The following is a 22,364-nucleotide window of genomic DNA, read 5'->3' as shown; positions in this document are numbered from 1 at the left end:
AATACTTGTACATACATCCAGTAGTTTTGAGATTATAAACTTTATTGTTCTGTACTTGCTGTTACTTGCTTTTGTGGTTGTCTACTACCTCGCGCTGTCTCGCGCAACCGCGTGCTCTTGAACAGTGATACAAATATAAAAATCATCTTTGTACATTCTTTTATATTGTTTTAAAAAGAATGTATTATGAGGCATAATACCGTTATGATGGCGTTGTTCCAATCTGATTAAATTTCCAGGAATTTTTCTTTTGGTTTGCGACGTTAACTCATACTTTTTCAATCTTCTGGAAATTTGTTGGAGTGGCTTTTCGCCTTTTTTTCACAAGTTTTATCAATATTCCTATAAAATTTTCGAACCGAAATGCGCTGAATTCGTTTAAGGCCCCGTATTTCCTAATATCTGCTGCAATATGTCGCAAATTATGCACATTGTGACTAATATATCTCTTACCATATAATGTTTCAAAACTCGAAACAAAATGATTTAATAGCTGTTCCGCATAAGATACATTTACATTGTAACGATGCACCCCCGAAAACTGCATCGTTCCGGGGTAACACCCTGCCGAGGCCGCCCGGCCGACCATCCGCCGGGCGAGGAACGGGCACGGTGTGCCCACCTTATTTTAAACGCTAGCATATAACGATAGGAAGCCCGCGAACGGGCTTGCCGCGGCAACCGCCTCGACGCGCCGAACGGTGCCGACCGCGGCCGAAGACCGCCGAACGCGATCGCGGCGTCGGGACGCCGTATTTTCCGACCGTTCCGCCGCGCCATCCCGGCGCTCGCGGTCGCCGTCGCTACCCCCGCCACTGCGGAACGCCGCCGCGCCGGGTATAAAAGACGAGCGTTTTTAACGCTAAATGCGATTTTCCGATCAACGCTCCGACCGACCGCACCGATCCTGAATTCCCGCATCTCTCTAGCAAGTCAGAACGAGGGTAGAGCGCCTCCGGCATTCTCTGTCTTCGCCGAGCGATTCTCGAAAGACGACAAGCTTTCTTCCACACCGCGCCCGCAAGTCAGAACGAGGGTAGAGCGCCTCCGGCATTCTCTGTCTTCGCCGAGTGATTCTCGATCGACGACCGGCTTTCTTCCACCGCGCGCCCGCAGGTCCGAACGAAGGTAGAGCGCCTCCGGCCCTCTCTGTCTTCGCCGAGTGATTCTCGTTAGACGACCGGCGTTCCTACATCACGCCCCGCTAGTCAGGACGAAGGTAGAGAGCCTTCGGCCTACTCTATCTTCACCGAGCGCTTCTCGATACCCGACCGGCTTCCCTGCACACGGAGTTATCCGAACGGGGGCAGAACGCGTCTCTGCCTCCACCAAGCGCTTCTCACCGGGTACTCCTACCGCCTAACGCGCCGAATTGCAGCGATCTCGCCGCCGTATCCGCGCCCGCGCGCCCCGCGCCTTACTTCGCGCCACCCGTCACACACCGATCGCCCGGCTCGATCGCCATCCGCGTGCATTCCCGCGCGCACCGCGTGCGCCCCGACTCTGCGTCCTGCGCTCGCCGCACCATTGTACGTACCGCGACTGTTACACTGTGTTCTCAATCCATTGTAAACCTCGCGACCGTGCATCATAGAATAAACTCTGCCACGTTATTGTTAACCACGATACACTTCATTTTGCCGAACCTCACCGCGCGTCCGTTCCTCCGCACCTCCTTCGAACCCAGCCCAGCCGCGAGCTAGATCCGCGTTTCGAACGAAGGTTGTTTTAACATCATTAAGAGAAAGAATTGGTGAAACTAGGATAGTAATAGCGACATGTAGTTCTATATAGGAAATGATTGTATAAATCTTTCTTTAAATGTTTACGCAAAACTATTGGTCCCAAATATAATAGAAATAAACGAAATTCCGTGGCTTTCCAATATTTTAGGTATTTCAGAGCTCTTGGTTTTCTGTTGAAATCCGATGGTATAAATTTTACTAAATCTGTTAACGCATCAGAAATTTCACGCACAATGTTGGACGGAAGTCGTACATTTTTATTGATTGGCCCGCTTAGCCAAAGCTGAATTAACTTATGCATCACTCCTAAACACACAAGATGCATGTAATATAACAAAACGTTAGATACCAATCCTAAGTACGGTATGGTTGTGAGCTTGGTTTTTTCAATTTGGTGATCTAAATTATAATTAAAATGTTCAAACATTTTATCAGTTCTAAGTACATCGCAAAATCCTGGAAAACATATTGTGTTTTGAATGTAATCTCCATGAATATTGCATTTTGTGCAGCTATCATAGTCCCATTGTGGCTTTTAACCATTAAAATATACGCCTTAACTGGTGAATCACATATCAATCCTTTGATTCGTATTTTATAATTATAATTATTAAAATCAATACCCTCATTAATTAATGAAATCGCTTCATCTATGAATGGTTCTAAAAATTTATTCGAATCACTCGGTTTTCCTTCTCCATAGTAGATACCGACAACATCAACTTCTTTAAGAATGTCATCTGAACATAATATAGGCCACAGACACTTTGGCGTTGATTTACCAAGAGGTGCATCATCAACATTTATGAAAAGATTAACTGTTTTATTATTTAAATGTAATTGTAAATATTGCCTTTTATTCAAAATATTTATGACTGCGTTTTTTAAACCACTATGCCAGTATTGTCCTTGACACATTTCTTTAACATCTTTAGATGTTGGAGTACAGAGAAGTGCTCGTGGATCTTTTGGAAATTTTACATTAGTATGTAAATTTAAAATTCTCAATAAATCAACCCTGGATTCTCGTGATGTTCTGAATTGTCTCATCCATGTACCAATATCTTGTATGAAGTCATTATCAGTTATCATCTCATCATCATTCCATAACTCGACTGTTTCATCGTCAGTCAACTCAATATCTGATGCATCTGTTTCGTCATCGTCACTTGAACTGATATCTGGATGTTCATAACTATAAATACTGCTGTTGCAGTCGGAGTCCTCGTTCGTATTATGTAATACCTCATGTATATCATCTATAAAATATTGGGTGTACAACTTAGTTCGGTCCGTTTTCAAAAGATGGCTCTACGTGCTATAAATGGTTGACGGCGACAGCTGATTTTTGCTGTATCGTGAAGTGTCAACATCTGTCAACCAAATATTGTTTACAAGCCTTTGAGTTTTGCACAACAAGTTTAATTTTTACTGCGTTGAAAATGTCGAGTTTTGTTCCAAATAAGCACCATTTGCGGGAAGTTTTGATTTTCTGTTTCAATTGGAAGAAAAGTGCAGCTGAAGCACATCGAATGCTTGTGGAAGTGTATGGTAAATCTGCACCATCGGATAAATCTTGCAGAGAATGGTTTCGACGATTTAAAAGTGGTGATTTTAGTGTTGAAGACAAAGAGCGTTCTGGTCAACCGAAAAAGTTTGAAGATGAAGAATTAAAAACATTACTCGATCAAGATTCGTGTCAAACGCAAGAAGAGCTCGCAAAAACATTGGAAGTTACTCCAAGTTACTTTTGGAAGTTCTTTTGTGTGAGGGCTGTTGCTTGACTTTATTTGTGCGACCGGTCTGCCGTGGCTGTGTTGTTGCTCAAGCGAACTTTCCGGAAAGATCTACGAAAGATCCAGGTAATACTGAAGGAGACGGGCTTCCTCTCCGATTTCGACGAAATTAGGCTTAGTCGACGCGTTTTTGCACAAAACGACCGAATCTGGCAGAAAAAAGTGTCGCTCTGCCCCGCGAAGCGAGATATTAACTGCTAAAGTTGACGACTATCAGGTTATGAAACCTGTCATACCGACGCGATGTAGCGACTGTGACTATGCCCCGCTCTCTCCGCGGCTACATACGCATGTTCCGTAGACGCACAGAAAAGGACAGGATAGGTCACGTGACATCTGTCTGATTGGTAAGTAAGAAAAATAACATAATTCGAATGTTGATTCTCTTTTGTTTCCTCACACGCGACAAGCAGCAGTTTTATTACGATTCACGAGGCAAAATGCAGCTGCACGAATTTTTGGCTGTAACACACAACAAGGAGGAATTAATAAATTTTTTAATTGCAAATAATTTAATTAATGGTACAATACATTGTCCAAAGTGCAATAATGAATTAAAAGTAGACAGAAGTAATCTTCTATTTCGTTGCCAAAAAGCCTTGTACGAGAAAAATAAACATAAGAAATATGTGAAGAGACAATGTGGCTTCAAAGCAAGTGCAAAAGTTGACACATGGTTTAGTAATTGCAAATTAAGCTTAGAAACAGTATGTAGAATAACTGCGTACTTTATTATGTTGAAACCTCCGCGACATCAGTTTTTATGTACAGAACTGCAACTTTCCGATCATTCGGTTGTTGATTGGATTTCTTTTTGCCGAGAAGTAAGTAGAATTTGATACATGAAATACATGAGATATATATATAAAAAGATGAAATATATATTTATGAAATGTATAATGTGGAAATTGCTATAGGTTTGCATCTTTTGGGCTAAAAAATATTCAACAAAACTTGGAGAACCCAATAAAATTGTTGAAATTGACGAAGCCAAAATCGGCAAAAGAAAGTATAACTGTGGCCGAATAATCGAAGGAAAGTGGATCTTTGGTGGATACGAGCGTGAATCGAAAAAAGCATTTTTTGTGGCAGTTCCGGATCGCACAGAGAAAACACTTCTTAAAATTATAATTAAAGAGTGGATTTTACCTGGGACGACAATAATGTCAGATTGTTGGAGATCTTATAACTGTTTGAATAGTGAAGGTTTCCAACATTTGACAGTTAATCATTCTGTGAACTTTGTCGACCCAGATACCCGTTAGTACAGGCACTTTATAAATCATTTACATTGCAACATATGCATTCATATACACTACATTAAACTTAACATTATTTATTTGTATTTGTTCTATATTCAGGAGCCCACACTCAACATATTGAACGCGTTTGGAGAGAAGTGAGAGCGAATATCCCACGCTATGGTACGCGTACTTATCACTTAGCGGGATATTTAGCGGAATATCTTTTCAAACGCGTTCATAAATATGAAGAGCGTTTGCAAAGTTTTTTCTGTGCAATTGCGGAATTATATCCACCAAAGATTTTCACCGATGTACCTGATGTCTCGGAGGCTGGACCATCTCACTCAATTTAAAGCTTAATTTGGAATTGCTAAACCATGTTTTAATTTTTGCACTTGCTTTGAAGTCACATTGTTTCCTTACATATTTCTTATGTTTACTTTTCTCATACAAGACTTTTCGACAACGAAATAGAAAGTTACTTCTGTTTATTTTTAATTCATTATTGCACTTCAAACAATGTATTTTACCATTAATTAAATTATTTGCGATTAAATTATTCACACTTTTTTATTTTTCCTTGGCCTCATGCGCATGCTCCGTGGCCGCACGTGCATGCAAAAGTGCGCGAATTTGAAACGTATGGATACTTATAATGCATAAATATAAATATATACTTTTCATATACCAACTATTCTCTGCTTTAACAAATTATTTCTGCTACAGATATTAAGCGTCGAAGTTAACGAAACAGAAATAATTTGTTAAAGCAAAGAATAGTTGGTATATGAAAAGTACATATTTATATGTACTTATTCATCGTACACATTTATATGTTCTATGAATAGTTGGTATATAAATATGTACTTTTCATATACCTGCAACTATTTTCTGCTTTAACAAATTATTTCTGTTTCGTTAACTTCGACGCTTAATATCTGTAGCAGAAATAATTTGTTAAAGCAGAGAATAGTTGGTATATGAAAAGTACATATTTATATGTACTTATTCATCGTACATATTTTTATATGTTCTATGAATAGTTGGTATATAAATATGTACTTTTTATATACCAACTATTCTCTGCTTTAACAAATTATTTCTGTTTTGTTAACTTCGACGCTTAATATCTGTAGCAGAAATAATTTGTTAAAGCAGAGAATAGTTGGTATATAAAAAGTACATATTTATATTTATGCATTATAAGTATGCATACGTTTCAAATTCGCGCACTTTTGCATGCGCGTGCGGCCACTGAGCATGCGCATATGGCCATAGGGCATGTTCGTAGTCGCTACATCTCGTCGGTATGACAGGAATCATAACCTGAAAGTCGTCAACTTTAACAGTTAATATCTCGCTTTGCGTGGCAGAGCGACACTTTTTTCTGCCAGATTCGGTCGTTTTATGCAAAAACGCGTCGAATAAGCCTAATTTCATCGAAATCGGAGAGGAAGCCCGTCTCCTTCAGTATTACCAAGATCCATGCTATAACGTGACATCGGCTATTCTTTCGCAGAGAAATCTTAGGCGACTATTTTACTCAAAGCGTGCTTGCGCGGATATGCAACTGATCTTTATGCATGCGTAACTGACGAAATACATTTTTTATATGGTGTTAGAAAAGAGGCAAGCAACTGACGCGATTATGATTGATTTAGCGTTATGCAAAATGATCTAAAGTGAGTCACTTCTATTCATGCTACTTTGCGAATCGTTGCGATCTCAAACATATGTATATATATATATATATATATATATATATATATATATATATATATAGGGGAGACCGGGGCAATTTGTGACAATACGAAAAATTTCCCGCGCGGATAACTTCTATCCATTTGCTGGTAAAAACCTGTATTACCGACCATAGATGGGTCTAATGGTCCTCTATATTAGAACAAAATTCGGTGTGCGTATCTACTATGTTTCGTTGTCAGTGGCGGAAAAAGTGTTTACCTCGTGTAAAAGTAAATTTTTGAATCCACGGATATTTTGTATTCAATACGAAGCAATTGCTTCCAGATTTTAAACGGTAAGTTTTACTTGTTCACCTGGCATTTACACACACATGTGTAACGCAGTTTGCATGCATTTATTTCTTGTCTGGGTTTTTCGGACCACGAAAGATAAAAAGTGACGCTGGGGCATTTCGTGACACGACCGCCTGGAGTAATTCGTGACACATTGCGTGAACAATCCTGGGAAAACGATGACGATATATGACATCCCTTCGATCGTCACCGATTCTTTGCCTTTAGCCACAACAAGTACAAACATCAGGGCCGGATTCAAAGCAGCAGGGATCTTTCCTTTCAATCCTAATGTTTTTGGTGAAATCGATTTTTTATCCGGTCAAGTCACTGATCGAGCATGGAATGGAGATGACCAACCACGGCCAGGTACCTCAACTGAAAATGATGTGTCAAGGGCCTCAAACACAAATGAAAGCGACGATGACATCCCCCTCGCTCAGGTCCTTCAATCCCTTCGATCGTTTCCAAAAGCGGGCGAAAGGAAAGTCACGACAAGAGGACGAAAACGAAAGAGAAGTGCAATTTTGACTGACGCTAATGAACTCGATGCACTTATTGACGAAAATGACGAAAGAGTACAAAATAAAAAAAAGAATATAAGGATCAAGCCCCCCAAGAAACAGCCAGCTTGCAGAAGACGTGGACGCCCGAGAAAGGTCATTACTCGCAGTTCGGAAGACGACGAAAGCGAAGCCTAACGATTTTTTGCCCTTCCTATTCCATTTAATGTACAATTTGATTAATAAGAACCTTTTTTGAGTGAGTAAGTGTACGTTTTGATATAAATCATGAAAATAGGACGAATTCGGATATTGAAACCCGTTGAAAGAAGAATTGTCACGAATTGCCCCGTGCCTTGTCACGATTTACCCCGGTATTGGGGCAATTCGTGACACGAGACAGAGTGAGGCATTTCGTGTTGTACTTTAAAAGTAATGTGATGAAAAGACACAAATAAATTTTTTTTGAAAACTAGAAGGTTGCACGATGAAAAAACCGGCTAAAACGTATTTTTATCTCAAATACTTATCTCAGAAAAAATTCAAAACCAAAATATGTCACGAATTGCCCCGGTCTCCCCTATATGTATATACTATAATATACACTTAATTAATTATATATATGTATACCTAGTAACAACAACGTATAGTCAAAATGATGTCAAATAATTAAAAGTGTCATCAAATTGATGAGGAATATGATGTCAAAATGTGAGTGATCAAATTGATGGCAAAATAATGGCAATACATACGTACACGGTACACAGATGAGTTTTAACATTATGAATATGAATTTTAAATAAACAATTAATTAATAATATGGGGCTACGAGCCATCACTTTTTGTTAAGGTTTTTTTTTACTTATACGTTGTTTTCACTAGTATATAATATCTATATATATATACAGGGTGTATCATTTTAAGTAATTCAGCTGAATATCTCTTAAAGTAAAAGAGATTGGAAAAATTGCTTCAGACAATAGTTTTATGGTTCCGAGAGAGGTAGAAGTTGGCCACATCAGTTTAATTGTAGGTGGCGCCACTTTCTAGACTTCTGCATGGCGGCCATTTTTTCAATTGGCAGTCAATTTTTTGTTTTATTGAATGTTGTAGCTGGCATTGAAACGAATACAACGGTTTTTTTTTTTTGAAATAGGATCATTTTTCACTGAGTTACAGAGTTCCAAAGTTTACAATTTAAGTAAAAAGCTTCCACCCCCATGCAGTGTACGTATTTTGTGACTCCAAACCGCCCTCTACCCCCCCTCTCTCTCTCTCTGTGTGTGTGTGTGTGTGTGTGTGTGTGTATGTGTGTGTGTGTGCGCGCATGCTGTGCGCGCGCGCGTGTGCGTGTGCGTGTGTGTGTGTGTTGTTCCTATCCGTTGTCTGGACTGATTCTGTTTGATGGTCAACCAGCTCCAGACCGCTTGACACACATTTTCCCGTGCTTAGAATTATCCAGGATGAACGACGTGGACGTGACGGGGCTTTCATCCCTGTGGGGTGCTTGATTTACGTGAGTCCCCTTGCCTCTCACGATTCGGGGTGCTTGATTTACGTGAGTCCCCTTGCCTCTCACGATTCGGGGTGCTTGTTTAACGTGAGTCCCTTTGCCTCTCACTTCGGGGTGTTCGTTTTACGTAAGACTCCTTGCCGCTCATGTGTGTACGTGTGTGCGTTTGACGGATACCAGGCTTAGAAGCGCTCATTATTAAATTTATCCATTTAATAAATTTTCGAATACACTACCATTCTGTTGTAAACATAAACGGAGCCGTTTCTGAAAAATTGTAATGGTAGACAACAAAACTTGCCGAGGAATATTATTGCAGGCTCTTTTTATTCTGTTTTTCATATCCTCTCGAGTTGTCGGAACTTCTTTGTACACTACATTTTTCAAATAACCCCACAAGTAAAAATCTGGTGAAGTTAAATCTGGAGAACGTGGAGGCCACTTCGTAGCGCCAAATCTGCCTATCAATTTTTCATGGTACACTTCATTAAGGTAAGCGGTGACTATTCGAGCCGAGTGAGGCGGTGCTCCATCTTGTTGTCACCACATTCTTTGACGAGTGTTGAGATCAACCTCTTCTAAAAGACCTGGTAATTCGTTTTGCAAAAATGCAAGATATCTTGCACTGTTTAAATTGTCTTCAAAAAAGTAAGGTCCTATCAAATAACCATTAATTATTCCACACCATACATGAAGAGTCCACCTGTGTTGATTGTCAACCATGTGAGTCCAATGAGGATTTATAGGCGACCAATAATGTGAATTGTGCCTATTTAATTGGCCGTTATGATGGAACATAGCTTCATCGGTAAACATTACAAAGTAAAAAAAATTTGGGTTTAACCGTATCTTTTCCAAAGCCCACTCACAAAATTGAATTCTCAACATCATATCATTTTCACTTAACTGTTGAGTAAGGGTAATATGATACGGATGAAACCTCGGCCTCTGCCTCTTTAAAATTCTCCATACAGTAGCATGTGGCAACCCTGTCAATCTTTCAATTTTACGAGTAGAAATATAAGGGTCTAATCCAACTGCAGTGAGCACACGTTGAGCTCGGGGATCGTCATTATCGTCATCAGCAGTGCGACGTCTTCTGACTCTTTTTCGAGCCATTCGTCGTTCTCGCAATTCGATGCGTTTTATTTGTTGAGCAGTAGAATGACGTCTGTTAGGAAATTTTTGACAATACAATGCAGCTGCTTGACGATAATTTTGACGAGACTCGCCAAGTGAAAGTAAAATATCTACAACTTCGTTGGAACTGTAATAAGCCATATTTTAGAAAATGTTTCGAGGGAGAAAGAAGAAAAGTTGGAATTCAGGTAAAACGTATTTTTGAAGTGAAACTTCTATGGGCGCGATTCAAACCGGAAGTCCGTCAGATCCGCGCGTCACGGAAGTACGTCATGAAAAGAGTATGAAGCTGAAGTTGGCAGCCAAAATTTAGCAGCCAGAACGTGCCGGACAGGGCCGAATAGGGTGCCAGGGCCCCCGAGATTAAAATCCGGTAAATTTTCTTCAAAAAAATCACAGAGACCACACAACAAGTGTAGAATACGAATCCAAAGCGACCTTGGCGATGACGAAGTTAGTTAACTAATTAAAAAGTTTTTAAAAACTATAATTTTTTTAATTAGTTAACTAACTTCGTCATCGCCAAGGTCGCTTTGGATTCGTATTCTACACTTGTTGTGTGGTCTCTGTGATTTTTTTGAAGAAAATTTACCGGATTTTAATCTCGGGGGCCCTGGCACCCTATTCGGCCCTGTCCGGCACGTTCTGGCTGCTAAATTTTGGCTGCCAACTTCAGCTTCATACTCTTTTCATGACGTACTTCCGTGACGCGCGGATCTGACGGACTTCCGGTTCGAATCGCGCCCATAGAAGTTTCACTTCAAAAATACGTTTTACCTGAATTCCAACTTTTCTTCTTTCTCCCTCGAAACATTTTCTAAAATATGGCTTATTACAGTTCCAACGAAGTTGTAGATATTTTACTTTCACTTGGCGAGTCTCGTCAAAATTATCGTCAAGCAGCTGCATTGTATTGTCAAAAATTTCCTAACAGACGTCATTCTACTGCTCAACAAATAAAACGCATCGAATTGCGAGAACGACGAATGGCTCGAAAAAGAGTCAGAAGACGTCGCACTGCTGATGACGATAATGACGATCCCCGAGCTCAACGTGTGCTCACTGCAGTTGGATTAGACCCTTATATTTCTACTCGTAAAATTGAAAGATTGACAGGGTTGCCACATGCTACTGTATGGAGAATTTTAAAGAGGCAGAGGCCGAGGTTTCATCCGTATCATATTACCCTTACTCAACAGTTAAGTGAAAATGATATGATGTTGAGAATTCAATTTTGTGAGTGGGCTTTGGAAAAGATACGGTTAAACCCAAATTTTTTTTACTTTGTAATGTTTACCGATGAAGCTATGTTCCATCATAACGGCCAATTAAATAGGCACAATTCACATTATTGGTCGCCTATAAATCCTCATTGGACTCACATGGTTGACAATCAACACAGGTGGACTCTTCATGTATGGTGTGGAATAATTAATGGTTATTTGATAGGACCTTACTTTTTTGAAGACAATTTAAACAATGCAAGATATCTTGCATTTTTGCAAAACGAATTACCAGGTCTTTTAGAAGAGGTTGATCTCAACACTCGTCAAAGAATGTGGTGGCAACAAGATGGAGCACCGCCTCACTCGGCTCGAATAGTCACCGCTTACCTTAATGAAGTGTACCATGAAAAATTGATAGGCAGATTTGGCGCTACGAAGTGGCCTCCACGTTCTCCAGATTTAACTTCACCAGATTTTTACTTGTGGGGTTATTTGAAAAATGTAGTGTACAAAGAAGTTCCGACAACTCGAGAGGATATGAAAAACAGAATAAAAAGAGCCTGCAATAATATTCCTCGGCAAGTTTTGTTGTCTACCATTACAATTTTTCAGAAACGGCTCCGTTTATGTTTACAACAGAATGGTAGTGTATTCGAAAATTTATTAAATGGATAAATTTAATAATGAGCGCTTCTAAGCCTGGTATCCGTCAAACGCACACACGTACACACATGAGCGGCAAGGAGTCTTACGTAAAACGAACACCCCGAAGTGAGAGGCAAAGGGACTCACGTTAAACAAGCACCCCGAATCGTGAGAGGCAAGGGGACTCACGTAAATCAAGCACCCCACAGGGATGAAAGCCCCGTCACGTCCACGTCGTTCATCCTGGATAATTCTAAGCACGGGAAAATGTGTGTCAAGCGGTCTGGAGCTGGTTGACCATCAAACAGAATCAGTCCAGACAACGGATAGGAACAACACACACACACACGCACACGCACACGCGCGCGCGCACAGCATGCGCGCACACACACACATACACACACACACACACACACACACACACACACACACACACACACAGAGAGAGAGGGGGGGGGTAGAGGGCGGTTTGGAGTCACAAAATACGTACACTGCATGGGGGTGGAAGCTTTTTACTTAAATTGTAAACTTTGGAACTCTGTAACTCAGTGAAAAATGATCCTATTTAAAAAAAAAAAACCGTTGTATTCGTCTCAATGCCAGCTACAACATTCAATAAAACAAAAAATTGACTGCCAATTGAAAAAATGGCCGCCATGCAGAAGTCTAGAAAGTGGCGCCACCTACAATTAAACTGATATGGCCAACTTCTACCTTTCTCGGAACCATAAAACTATTGTCTGAAGCAATTTTTCCAATCTCTTTTACTTTAAGAGATATTCAGCTGAATCACTTAAAATGATACACCCTGTATATATATAATGTATATTATATATATATATATGTTTTAATAATTAATATTCACCCTGCAGTTGCGATATGTCGTGATCAACATTGCCATTATAGTCATTTTAGGAAATTAACCTATTTTTACTATTTGCAGGTTATTCTAGCTTTCCTATTCTTTATGGGAATCGCTAAGAAAATCTGACTCTTTTTACATTAAATTATTTATTTTTTAACATCTTCCACAACTAAAACATTTATTACAACTTGAACACATATTTTCTTTATTATTTTTTGTTAATTTAAATTTTCCTCTGTTATTCCTTCTTCTTTCTCTTCCTCGCGTCTTTGTCTGTGTAGCTGCACTTTTGTTGAAAAGTTGTTGTACCTCGGTCTGCGTAGCTTTCTCGGCAAACCCTTTTGACGATTCTGCGATGTGGCTTCGAGGAGAAGAAGGTAGAGGAGAAATAAGTCGGGGTACCTCGAATTCCTTTATCAGATTTTCTAAATCAGGCTTAGGCGTTGAGGTTGCTGGAATAAAGGAAGTTTTTGGTGAGACCAAAAGAATTGGTCGACTAGCACCAAGAATCGGTGAATGTTTGACAGGATAACCTGAAAGCGACTTAGCGCTTAGAGTTAGGTTACCTCTTGTAGACGGTGTCTGGGCACCGGAGGTTTGTGGATTCTCGAGAGAAGGAAGGGATCTCGCCTCAGAACTTCGTTCGTTGGTCTCCTGGTGACTAGCACCGGTGGGCGGATCTAGCACGATCACCTTCCTTGGAGGATCTTTCACCGTACGTCTTGCGCCTGGTGGTGATTTCTTTCCGTTTGGAAGAATCTTCCTCGGGGGATTCGGGAAGAGGTCTGCCGAGTGTCTAGCACCGGGAGTCGATTGAATGACGTTTGCAGGGCAGTCGCTCAAAACAACCTTCCTCCTCTTCACAGAATAATGCTGCAAAGGGAGCGGTTGTGTTCTGCGTCGTTCCGTCGACTGCTTAATCACTGCTTCCTCGGCAAGCCGGGAAGGGTGCTGGGTGTTATTGGAGCGTGGCGTGGTGAGGCTAGCTCAACTACTACGGCCGACTGCTCACAATCTACCGAATCTTTCCTGCGACGGGCTCTTCTTTTATACCCGAGAAAATCGGCGGCGAGAATCAACAACGAGTGTTGCTAGGTAACTTGCGTTCTGTGAAACTCGCAATCTGTCACCCGAGAAGCAATCTGAAATTCTTGCTTTTCCGATGACTTGAATCTCTCCGCGTTTGACAACTTGAATGTGCCCCGCGTTCATCGTAAATAATAACCTGCTTGCTGTCATGAAATCCACGTGTCGTTAGAGCGGAAGTACGGAGGTTACCCTGAAGGCTTGGTGGCTGACGGAGGTTGCCACATTACCCCCTTCGTTGATTTAGAGTTATTGAACAGAGAAGCGAACAGTTTTTCGAGACATTCTGCCACTACGAGTTCTGACTTCAGGAGATGCTGGAGCATTCTGCTCATGTTCATGCGTCTCATGAGGCTTTTCAGAACCTTCTTGTTCCGTCAAAATATAGGCAGGTTTAAGCCGGTCAACCGATACGTGGACGATTTTTTCGTTGATCCGTAATTTGAAAACCTTTTCACTTTTGCTGACGACTTCGTAAGGGCCATCAAAGGTGGGTTGAAGAGCTCGTGTTGGTGCATCATGCCTGAGAAATACATATTTCGAATCCTCCAAGCTTTTATGCTGAAATATTACAGGCAACCCGTGCTTCTTGACTGGCTGTGGCCGCAAATTCCTCATCGTCTGCCTAAGTTTTTTCAGGAAATCACTAGTATCGCACGTCTGAGAAGATTCTTGAAGAAATTCTCCGGGTAGTCTAATAGTTTCTCCATAGACGAGTTCTGCAGGAGTTGCGAGAAGATCTTCTTTGAACGCCGCACGAATGCCCATCATGATGACAGGAAGTACTTCGGTCCAGGCTTCCGTTGCATGACACTTGATGGCCGTCTTGATCTGACAATGTAATCGTTCAACCATACCATTTGCTGCAGGATGATAGGCCGTCGTGTGAATATGCGTGGTACCTGTCAGTCTAGTGAGTTGTCGGAACAAGTCGGCTTCAAATTGCCTCCCTTGATCTGTAGTAACTCGAGCTGGGGTACCAAACCTTGCTATCCAATGTGTGAAAAGACTTCCAGCAATCGTTTCAGCTGAAATATCCGCCACCGGTATTGCTTCTGGCCACCTGGTGAATCGATCGATCATTGTGAGACAGTACCTGAAGCCTTGAGAAACTGGTAATGGTCCTACAAGATCTATGTGAATATGCTCAAACCGTCTGGATGGTCCACGAAATTCACCGATCGGTGATCGATTGTGCCTCTGGACTTTCGACTTCTGGCAAGCAATACAGGTTCTTGTCCATTTATGGCAATCCGCTTTTATTTGAGGCCAAACGTACCGCTGTGCAATCAGCTTAGCTGTTGCTCTGGTCCCTGGATGTGACAAGCTGTGAAGAGACTGAAAAACTTGCTTTCTGAACTTCTTTGTCACAAAAGGACGAGTAAAAGGCGTAGAAGAGTCGCAATACATAGTAGTATTTGTTCCAGGAATTGGAACTTTCTTTAGCTTGAGCGAAGAGTTCCCTTTAAGGAGATCCTGTACCTCGGTATCCTTTTCTTGAGCTCTTGCTAAATCCTCCAGGTTGACAGCAGTTTGAATCTCTTCCATTCTTGATAAAGCGTCAGCCACAACATTCTCTTTACCAGAGATATGCTGAATATCGGTGGTAAACTGCCCGATATATTGGAGATGCCACGCTTGCCTTGGAGAGCTGTGTTCTGCAACTTGCTGGAAAGCGTAAATTATCGGTTTATGATCAGTGTAGACTGTAAATACTCTTCCTTCAAGCAAATGACGATAATGTTTGATGGCCAAATAAATCGCCAGAAGCTCTCGGTCGTAAGGACTATATTTTTGTTGAGCTGGATTCAGTTTCTTGCTGAAGAAGGCCAACGGTTGCCAATTGTCTCCGTCACGTTGCTGGATTACTGCACCGATGGCAATATCAGATGCGTCTGTCGTGAGTGCCAACTCTGCTTCAGGCTTCGGATGTGCCAGCAAAGTTGCTCGGGAAAGACTTTCCTTGCATCTGAAGAAAGCTTCTTCAAGCTCTGAGTTCCAGGTAATTGATGCTTTCTTTTTAGTCTTCGGTCCACCAAGCAGACTGTTCAATAAAGCCTGATCTTTGGCGGCTTCCGGAATGAATCTTCTGTAAAAGTTCAGAGTTCCTAAGAACTGCCAAAGCTGTTGAACATTCTCAGGCCTCGGAAAATTCTTGATTGCTTCAATCCTTTCCGGTGGAGGTTGAGTTCCTTTTTCTGAAACTTCGTATCCGAGAAAAAGTATTTTTTCTACTCCAAAAACGCATTTGGCCAGGCTCAGAAGAATGCCATACTCTTCCAGTCTTTTGAACAGCTTGCGTAAATGCTCTTCATGCTCCTTTTCATCTCTGGATGCTATCAAAATGTCGTCAATGTAGACGTAGCAAAAATCGAAATCTTTCAGAATCTCATACATGAAGCGTTGAAAAGTTTGTGCTGCATTTCGAAGGCCGAAAGGCATGAATAAATATTCAAAGAGCCCGAAGGGAGTTATAATAGCCGTTTTCGGAATATCGTTAGGATGAACAAGGATCTGATTATAAGCCCTTACCAAATCCAGTTTTGAAAAGATTCTTTTTCCGTGCAGGTTTTGCGAAAAATCTTCAATGTGTGGAATCGGGAATTTATCTGGCTCTGTTCGAAAATTTACTCCTCTATAATCCCCGCAAGGTCTCCATGCACCCCCCTTTTTGGGGACCATATGAAGAGGCGAAGACCAGCTGCTTTTCGAGACTCGAATTATGCCCTCCTGAAGCAGGAGATTGAACTCAGTTTTGCAGCTTTGAGTTTATCAGGAGCTAATCTTCGCGGTCGGCAAGTTACTGGTGGTCCTGGAGTTGTTTGAATATAGTGCTCTGTTGAATGTTTCGCAACACGAGCACCGGGAGTTGCTCTGATGAGACCTGGGAATTCTGCCAGAATTTTATGGTATTTATTCTCGACGGCTAGTATTTTCAAAGATTCGATTGCTTCTGAGCCAGCTGATCCTTTTGCATGGATTTGTGTTTTGCCATCCAGCAGAATTCTCTTCTGCAAGTCCGGCAGCAAATGATAATGAGCCAGGAAGTCTGCTCCAATGATTGGTTGAGAGACGTTGGCAATCACGAACCTCCAAGGAAATGCACGTCGTAATCCGAACTCTGGCTGTAGAGTGACCCATCCGTATGTTGTAATTGTCGAACCGTTTGCTGCGAACAATTCATAATTTGAAGGTTTGACAAGTCCTGCTACCATTGATCTTGGAAATGCGCTCACATCAGACCCAGTATCTATTAAAAAACGTCTCTTGGTTACCTGGCAAGTTACGAAGAGGCGGCGGGGCTTCTGGGCGAATTCACTGGCCGCCATCAGTGACTGCCCTGCTCTTTTTCCGATTTGTAGGCACACGGTTGTGTGCATTTCTTGGCCTTGTCGCCGAATCGATTATGATAAAAGCAATTTTTCTCATCATAATCCTTTCCTTTTGACTGACTTTTGCTTCGGCTACGACTTCGATCTCTTTTCGCATCGAACTTCTTCTTCGATCTTTCTCTTGAAAGTCGAGTCGAGAGCGATTCAACTTGCTTGGTTAAAGCCAAGATCTGCTCTTCTAGGGTTGTCTTTTAGGGTCCAGTAGTTGATGTGGCAGCTATTACAGCTTTGCTCGTCATTTCGTTTATACGATCGGCTTGTTCTGCCACATCGTTTAGCGGGTCATCGATTCTGGTTGCCAGAACCATCTGCATCTGTGTTGGGAGTCTCCCGAGCCATAACGTTCGAAGGAGAGAGTCTGGGACATTGCTTCCAGCCAGAGTGCGCAAATGTCGAAGAAATTGTGACGGCTTTCTGTCTCCAATTTCTTCAAGTTCCAGGAGTTGCCTGGTTCGTTGCTCTTGAGAAATTGTGAGTCTCTGAATGAGCGCTTTTTTAACTGTCTCATACTTATTTTCATCCGGGGGTTGTGTGATTATGTCTTTGATCCCTTTGATCTGTCTAGAGTCTAGTTGGGCAATGGCGCATGAGTATTTTGTCGTATCCGCTGTAATTCCGCTCAGGACGAATTGTCCCTCTAGCTGTGCGAACCATAGCTCTGGTTCATCGCTCCAGAATGGCGGTATTCTGATTGATACTCTACCAACCTGGTTTTCTCCATTTATCTGGACTCTTCCGTCGCCCTCCATTTTGCAATCTTAGCGATCACGTCGGGGTCACCAATTTAGGAAATTAACCTATTTTTACTATTCGCAGGTTATTCTAGCTTTCCTATTCTTTATGAGAATCGCTAAGAAAATCTGACTCTTTTTACATTAAATTATTTATTTTTTAACATCTTCCACAACTAAAACATTTATTACAACTTGAACACATATTTTCTTTATTATTTTTTGTTAATTTAAATTTTCCTCTGTTATTCCTTCTTCTTTCTCTTCCTCGCGTCTTTGTCTGTGTAGCTGCACTTTTGTTGAAAAGTTGTTGTACCTCGGTCTGCGTAGCTTTCTCGGCAAACCCTTTTGACGATTCTGCGATGTGGCTTCGAGGAGAAGAAGGTAGAGGAGAAATAAGTCGGGGTACCTCGAATTCCTTTATCAGATTCTCTAAATCAGGCTTAGGCGTTGAGGTTGCTGGAATAAAGGAAGTTTTTGGTGAGACCAAAAGAATTGGTCGACTAGCACCAAGAATCGGTGAATGTTTGACAGGATAACCTGAAAGCGACTTAGCGCTTAGAGTTAGGTTACCTCTTGTAGACGGTGTCTGGGCACCGGAGGTTTGTGGATTCTCGAGAGAAGGAAGGGATCTCGCCTCAGAACTTCGTTCGTTGGTCTCCTGGTGACTAGCACCGGTGGGCGGATCTAGCACGATCACCTTCCTTGGAGGATCTTTCACCGTACGTCTTGCGCCTGGTGGTGATTTCTTTCCGTTTGGAAGAATCTTCCTCGGGGGATTCGGGAAGAGGTCTGCCGAGTGTCTAGCACCGGGAGTCGATTGAATGACGTTTGCAGGGCAGTCGCTCAAAACAACCTTCCTCCTCTTCACAGAATAATGCTGCAAAGGGAGCGGTTGTGTTCTGCGTCGTTCCGTCGACTGCTTAATCACTGCTTCCTCGGCAAGCCGGGAAGGATGCTGGGTGTTATTGGAGCGTGGCGTGGTGAGGCTAGCTCAACTACTACGGCCGACTGCTCACAATCTACCGAATTTTTCCTGCGACGGGCTCTTCTTTTATACCCGAGAAAATCGGCGGCGAGAATCAACAACGAGTGTTGCTAGGTAACTTGCGTTCTGTGAAACTCGCAATCTGTCACCCGAGAAGCAATCTGAAATTCTTGCTTTTCCGATGACTTGAATCTCTCCGCGTTTGACAACTTGAATGTGCCCCGCGTTCATCGTAAATAATAACCTGCTTGCTGTCATGAAATCCACGTGTCGTTAGAGCGGAAGTACGGAGGTTACCCTGAAGGCTTGGTGGCTGACGGAGGTTGCCACATCATTATTACGTTATAATACTTCATCATCACTAGCATAAATCAATCTCTCATCATTTCCACTTGGATTAATCGTTTGGGCAGGGATAAATAATGATGGCTGATTTTCTAATACACCAAAAATTCTGTGTAGATCAGTTTTAGTTTGAGTTGTATGAGACGACGGTTATGTCTAGCTGAATAGAAACGAATTCTTTTCTGTCTCTCATTGTCTGCCATTTTACATTCAGCTGTAAGGCACGATCGGTATTAATATTTTAGAAATATTTCTGCAAAATTCTATTTTATTTAAAATTACACCTTTCATCAAGAATAAGAATTAATAAAACTATACGAACAGGAATGGACATTAGACACATCGAGGAGGCTCTCTAGACACATCTGGATATTATTAACTTATGTCACTTATTGGCTGTGCGAGTACTGCGAAGTGCGAGCAATTGCGCGAGCTTGTGCGAGCATTGCTAGTGCGCGTGATCGGTGACTGATCGATCGTCTCTTTTCGATCGTTTCCGTACACGGCTGCGTTCGGAAACGTCACCCGAGCGCACACGAGTATACTTCCTTCTCTTTCTATCTCAGCGAGTTAGAAGGAGAAGGGGTTTCCGAACGCAGCCTACGTGTCACGAGCGGCGGCCGCAGGGGGAAGTGATCCGCGCAGTTCCTCGCATAATCATAAGGTTTGTTCTTTTCAGCAGAATTTTCTGCACTAGTTCAAAAAGTGTACACTAAAGCGTTCTTTTTACCAGAAGTGACGTCAAGGGTTACTGTTCTTTTCAATAGTACAACAGAACTTAGTTCAACAGTTCACTGAACTGCTTGCCCCAGGTCTTAAGCAAGTACAAGCAGTGCAAAGGTGGAAAGTCTGAAATGGCCTGTTCTTTTCAACTGAACTGCTGCACTAGTTTAGAGGTTAGTTTACTGCCGTAACTTAAAAGGGTAAATATAAAGGATAAATATATGTTTGATATGTATTTTATATTTTATAGTTTTACTTTTTATAGCGCTATATTAGATCCGAAGGGTGTTAATAGTCAAATTAAGGAGGCTATATTGAGTCCTGGTCAAGGAGATAACGATTCCCCACCAACGCAATCAGGTATATGATTATCAGATGTATAGTGAGAGCTTTATAGAATTTTAATTTTTTAGAATATTAAAAAATGGAAACAACGGGAAGTGCATACATTAAAAGGGATGCAGCTGGAAATATTTTGGTTAATGGAAATGGAAATGTCACTTGTGAATCCAAAGGTACGTCAAAATTTATCTAAATATATAAATGAGACAAATAATAAAACGTCAAGCCTAACCTAAAATCTGCAGTAATTAATTTTGTTAAGAGTAATGTGTAAATATATAATAAGTATTCAAATCTACTGAACGTTACATTTACTTTATTTATGTTAATACAGTAATTACTGTGGATATTTTAGATTAGGCTTGATGTTTCATTATCTTATTTTGTTTTTTTGTGATTTATAATTCTACCTAATTATATGCGTTTATACGATGCATGTTTATATCCTTTTATTGTGTCTTTTATATATGTTACTTATTTATTCATTAATTCTTTCAGATGGTGTAATATTTCATTTAAAATATAAAGATATTGACTTTACCTGTGATACGTTGCAATGTTATGTTGATGATAAATTAATATTTATTACATTACATCAAAATGTGGAACAGAACGAACAAACAAATAATACAAATAGTTATGATGAAAATTGTAGTCAAGAAAATAATGGTAACGATGAAAATAATGCTAATTATGAAAATAATGCTAATAGAACAAACCAAGATAAAAGAGAGACATTTTTTTGGGATGATGCAACAACTAAATTGTTTTTGGAATTATGTGAGGAAAACAGTGATCTCTTAGTGAACAGAAAAATTAAAACCAAGAAAATATTATGGCAAAAAATAACAGAAAGTATGCAAAAACATGGATACAACGTGACACTTGTACAAGTCGAAAATAAATATAAGTCTTTAGAGAGATCGTTCAAAAATATGATTTTAAATAATAATAAAACAGGCAGAGCTCGCATGTCATGTCCATATAAACAGTAAATATTAAATTTATTTCAAGCTTAATGTAACTTTATGGATAACATGCAATGAAGTACAATGCGTTGATAATATTTACAGAAAGTTAACTAAACTTCTGGGTCATAAGCACAACATTCGACCATTGGCAATATCTGGAAAGCAAGGTCTACTTTTAAGGGATGATGTCCAAATTAGCACACCTTTGCAAGTTCATAATCTTGAGATTCAGACTGATAAGTACGAAATATTATTTAAAAAGATATATTAAATTCTACATATTTATAATTTATATTTATTATTACTTTAATGATAAGACATAACTGTTTTATTTATCCATTGTATACATATTACAGAGCTAATACCTGTGATATAAATAATCAAAATGGAGTTAATTTAAATACAGATGTAAATGTAGAATCAACATCAAATTCAAGGAACACTACATCGGAAATAAATGCAAGCCACACTGAAAATGATTGTTCAAATCAAGTAAGTGTGCTATACATCCCCTCTATTGATATAACTTATAACTAATATTAATGTAATCTATAGAACATATATGCATTGCAGACATTGTCACATAGTACGCAAAGAAAACAAACGATTAGAACGACAAGAGTTACAGAAATTTTTCACAAAACGATCGAAAAACTTTTAAGCGATATTCAACATGAAAAAGAGATAAAAAATGAAATACAAACACAGTTAGTAACAAAATATAAAGCAATGAGAAATACATATGAACAATCAATGAAAAATATAGAGGAACAACTAATAAAGGCAAATCAATTGAGAGAACAAAGAAATGAATTGTTAAGAGAAATTTATCTGAAAACAAACATTAACATAAATAAGCATTAAAAAAGTTAGAAAGTTAAAAATGTATAATTCAGCAAGAGTAGTAGTAGTAGTCTTTATTGCTTGTCCCCGCAGGGTTTGCAAGGCGTTTTTACGGAACGTACCCAAACCTTTACAATCCTCCTTAACTCACAACAGACACATACATAACTTTTACATAACCGGCGTCTTCCAGGGACGTACCCAACCCTTTACAATCCTGCCCCTTCCTA

The 22,364-nt window shown here is 40.4% G+C and overlaps 2 protein-coding genes and 1 pseudogene across 2 annotated transcripts; 2 read left to right on the top strand and 1 right to left on the bottom strand.

The window, feature by feature from the left end:
* Window positions 1-268: 268 nt before the first annotated feature.
* Window positions 269-19,620, bottom strand: LOC139784577 (uncharacterized; annotated as a pseudogene).
* Window positions 4,276-5,138, top strand: LOC139784575 (uncharacterized). The gene is made up of 4 exons (XM_071723764.1): window positions 4,276-4,365; window positions 4,459-4,603; window positions 4,679-4,801; window positions 4,903-5,138. The coding sequence occupies exons 1-4, from the start codon at window positions 4,276-4,278 to the stop codon at window positions 5,136-5,138; spliced, it is 594 nt and encodes a 197-aa protein (XP_071579865.1).
* A 1,557-nt stretch (window positions 19,621-21,177) lies between the features above and the next one.
* LOC139784576 (uncharacterized) lies at window positions 21,178-22,155 on the top strand. The gene is made up of 4 exons (XM_071723766.1): window positions 21,178-21,311; window positions 21,394-21,531; window positions 21,648-21,783; window positions 21,865-22,155. The coding sequence occupies exons 1-4, from the start codon at window positions 21,178-21,180 to the stop codon at window positions 22,153-22,155; spliced, it is 699 nt and encodes a 232-aa protein (XP_071579867.1).
* Window positions 22,156-22,364: the final 209 nt, after the last annotated feature.

This window comes from Temnothorax nylanderi, unplaced genomic scaffold (assembly GCF_030848795.1).
Source record: "Temnothorax nylanderi isolate EJ_2023f unplaced genomic scaffold, tnyl_v1.0 TNYL_tig0645_pilon, whole genome shotgun sequence".
Classification (NCBI taxonomy): domain Eukaryota; kingdom Metazoa; phylum Arthropoda; class Insecta; order Hymenoptera; family Formicidae; genus Temnothorax; species Temnothorax nylanderi.
This window is presented reverse-complemented; position numbering and strand designations above follow the sequence as displayed.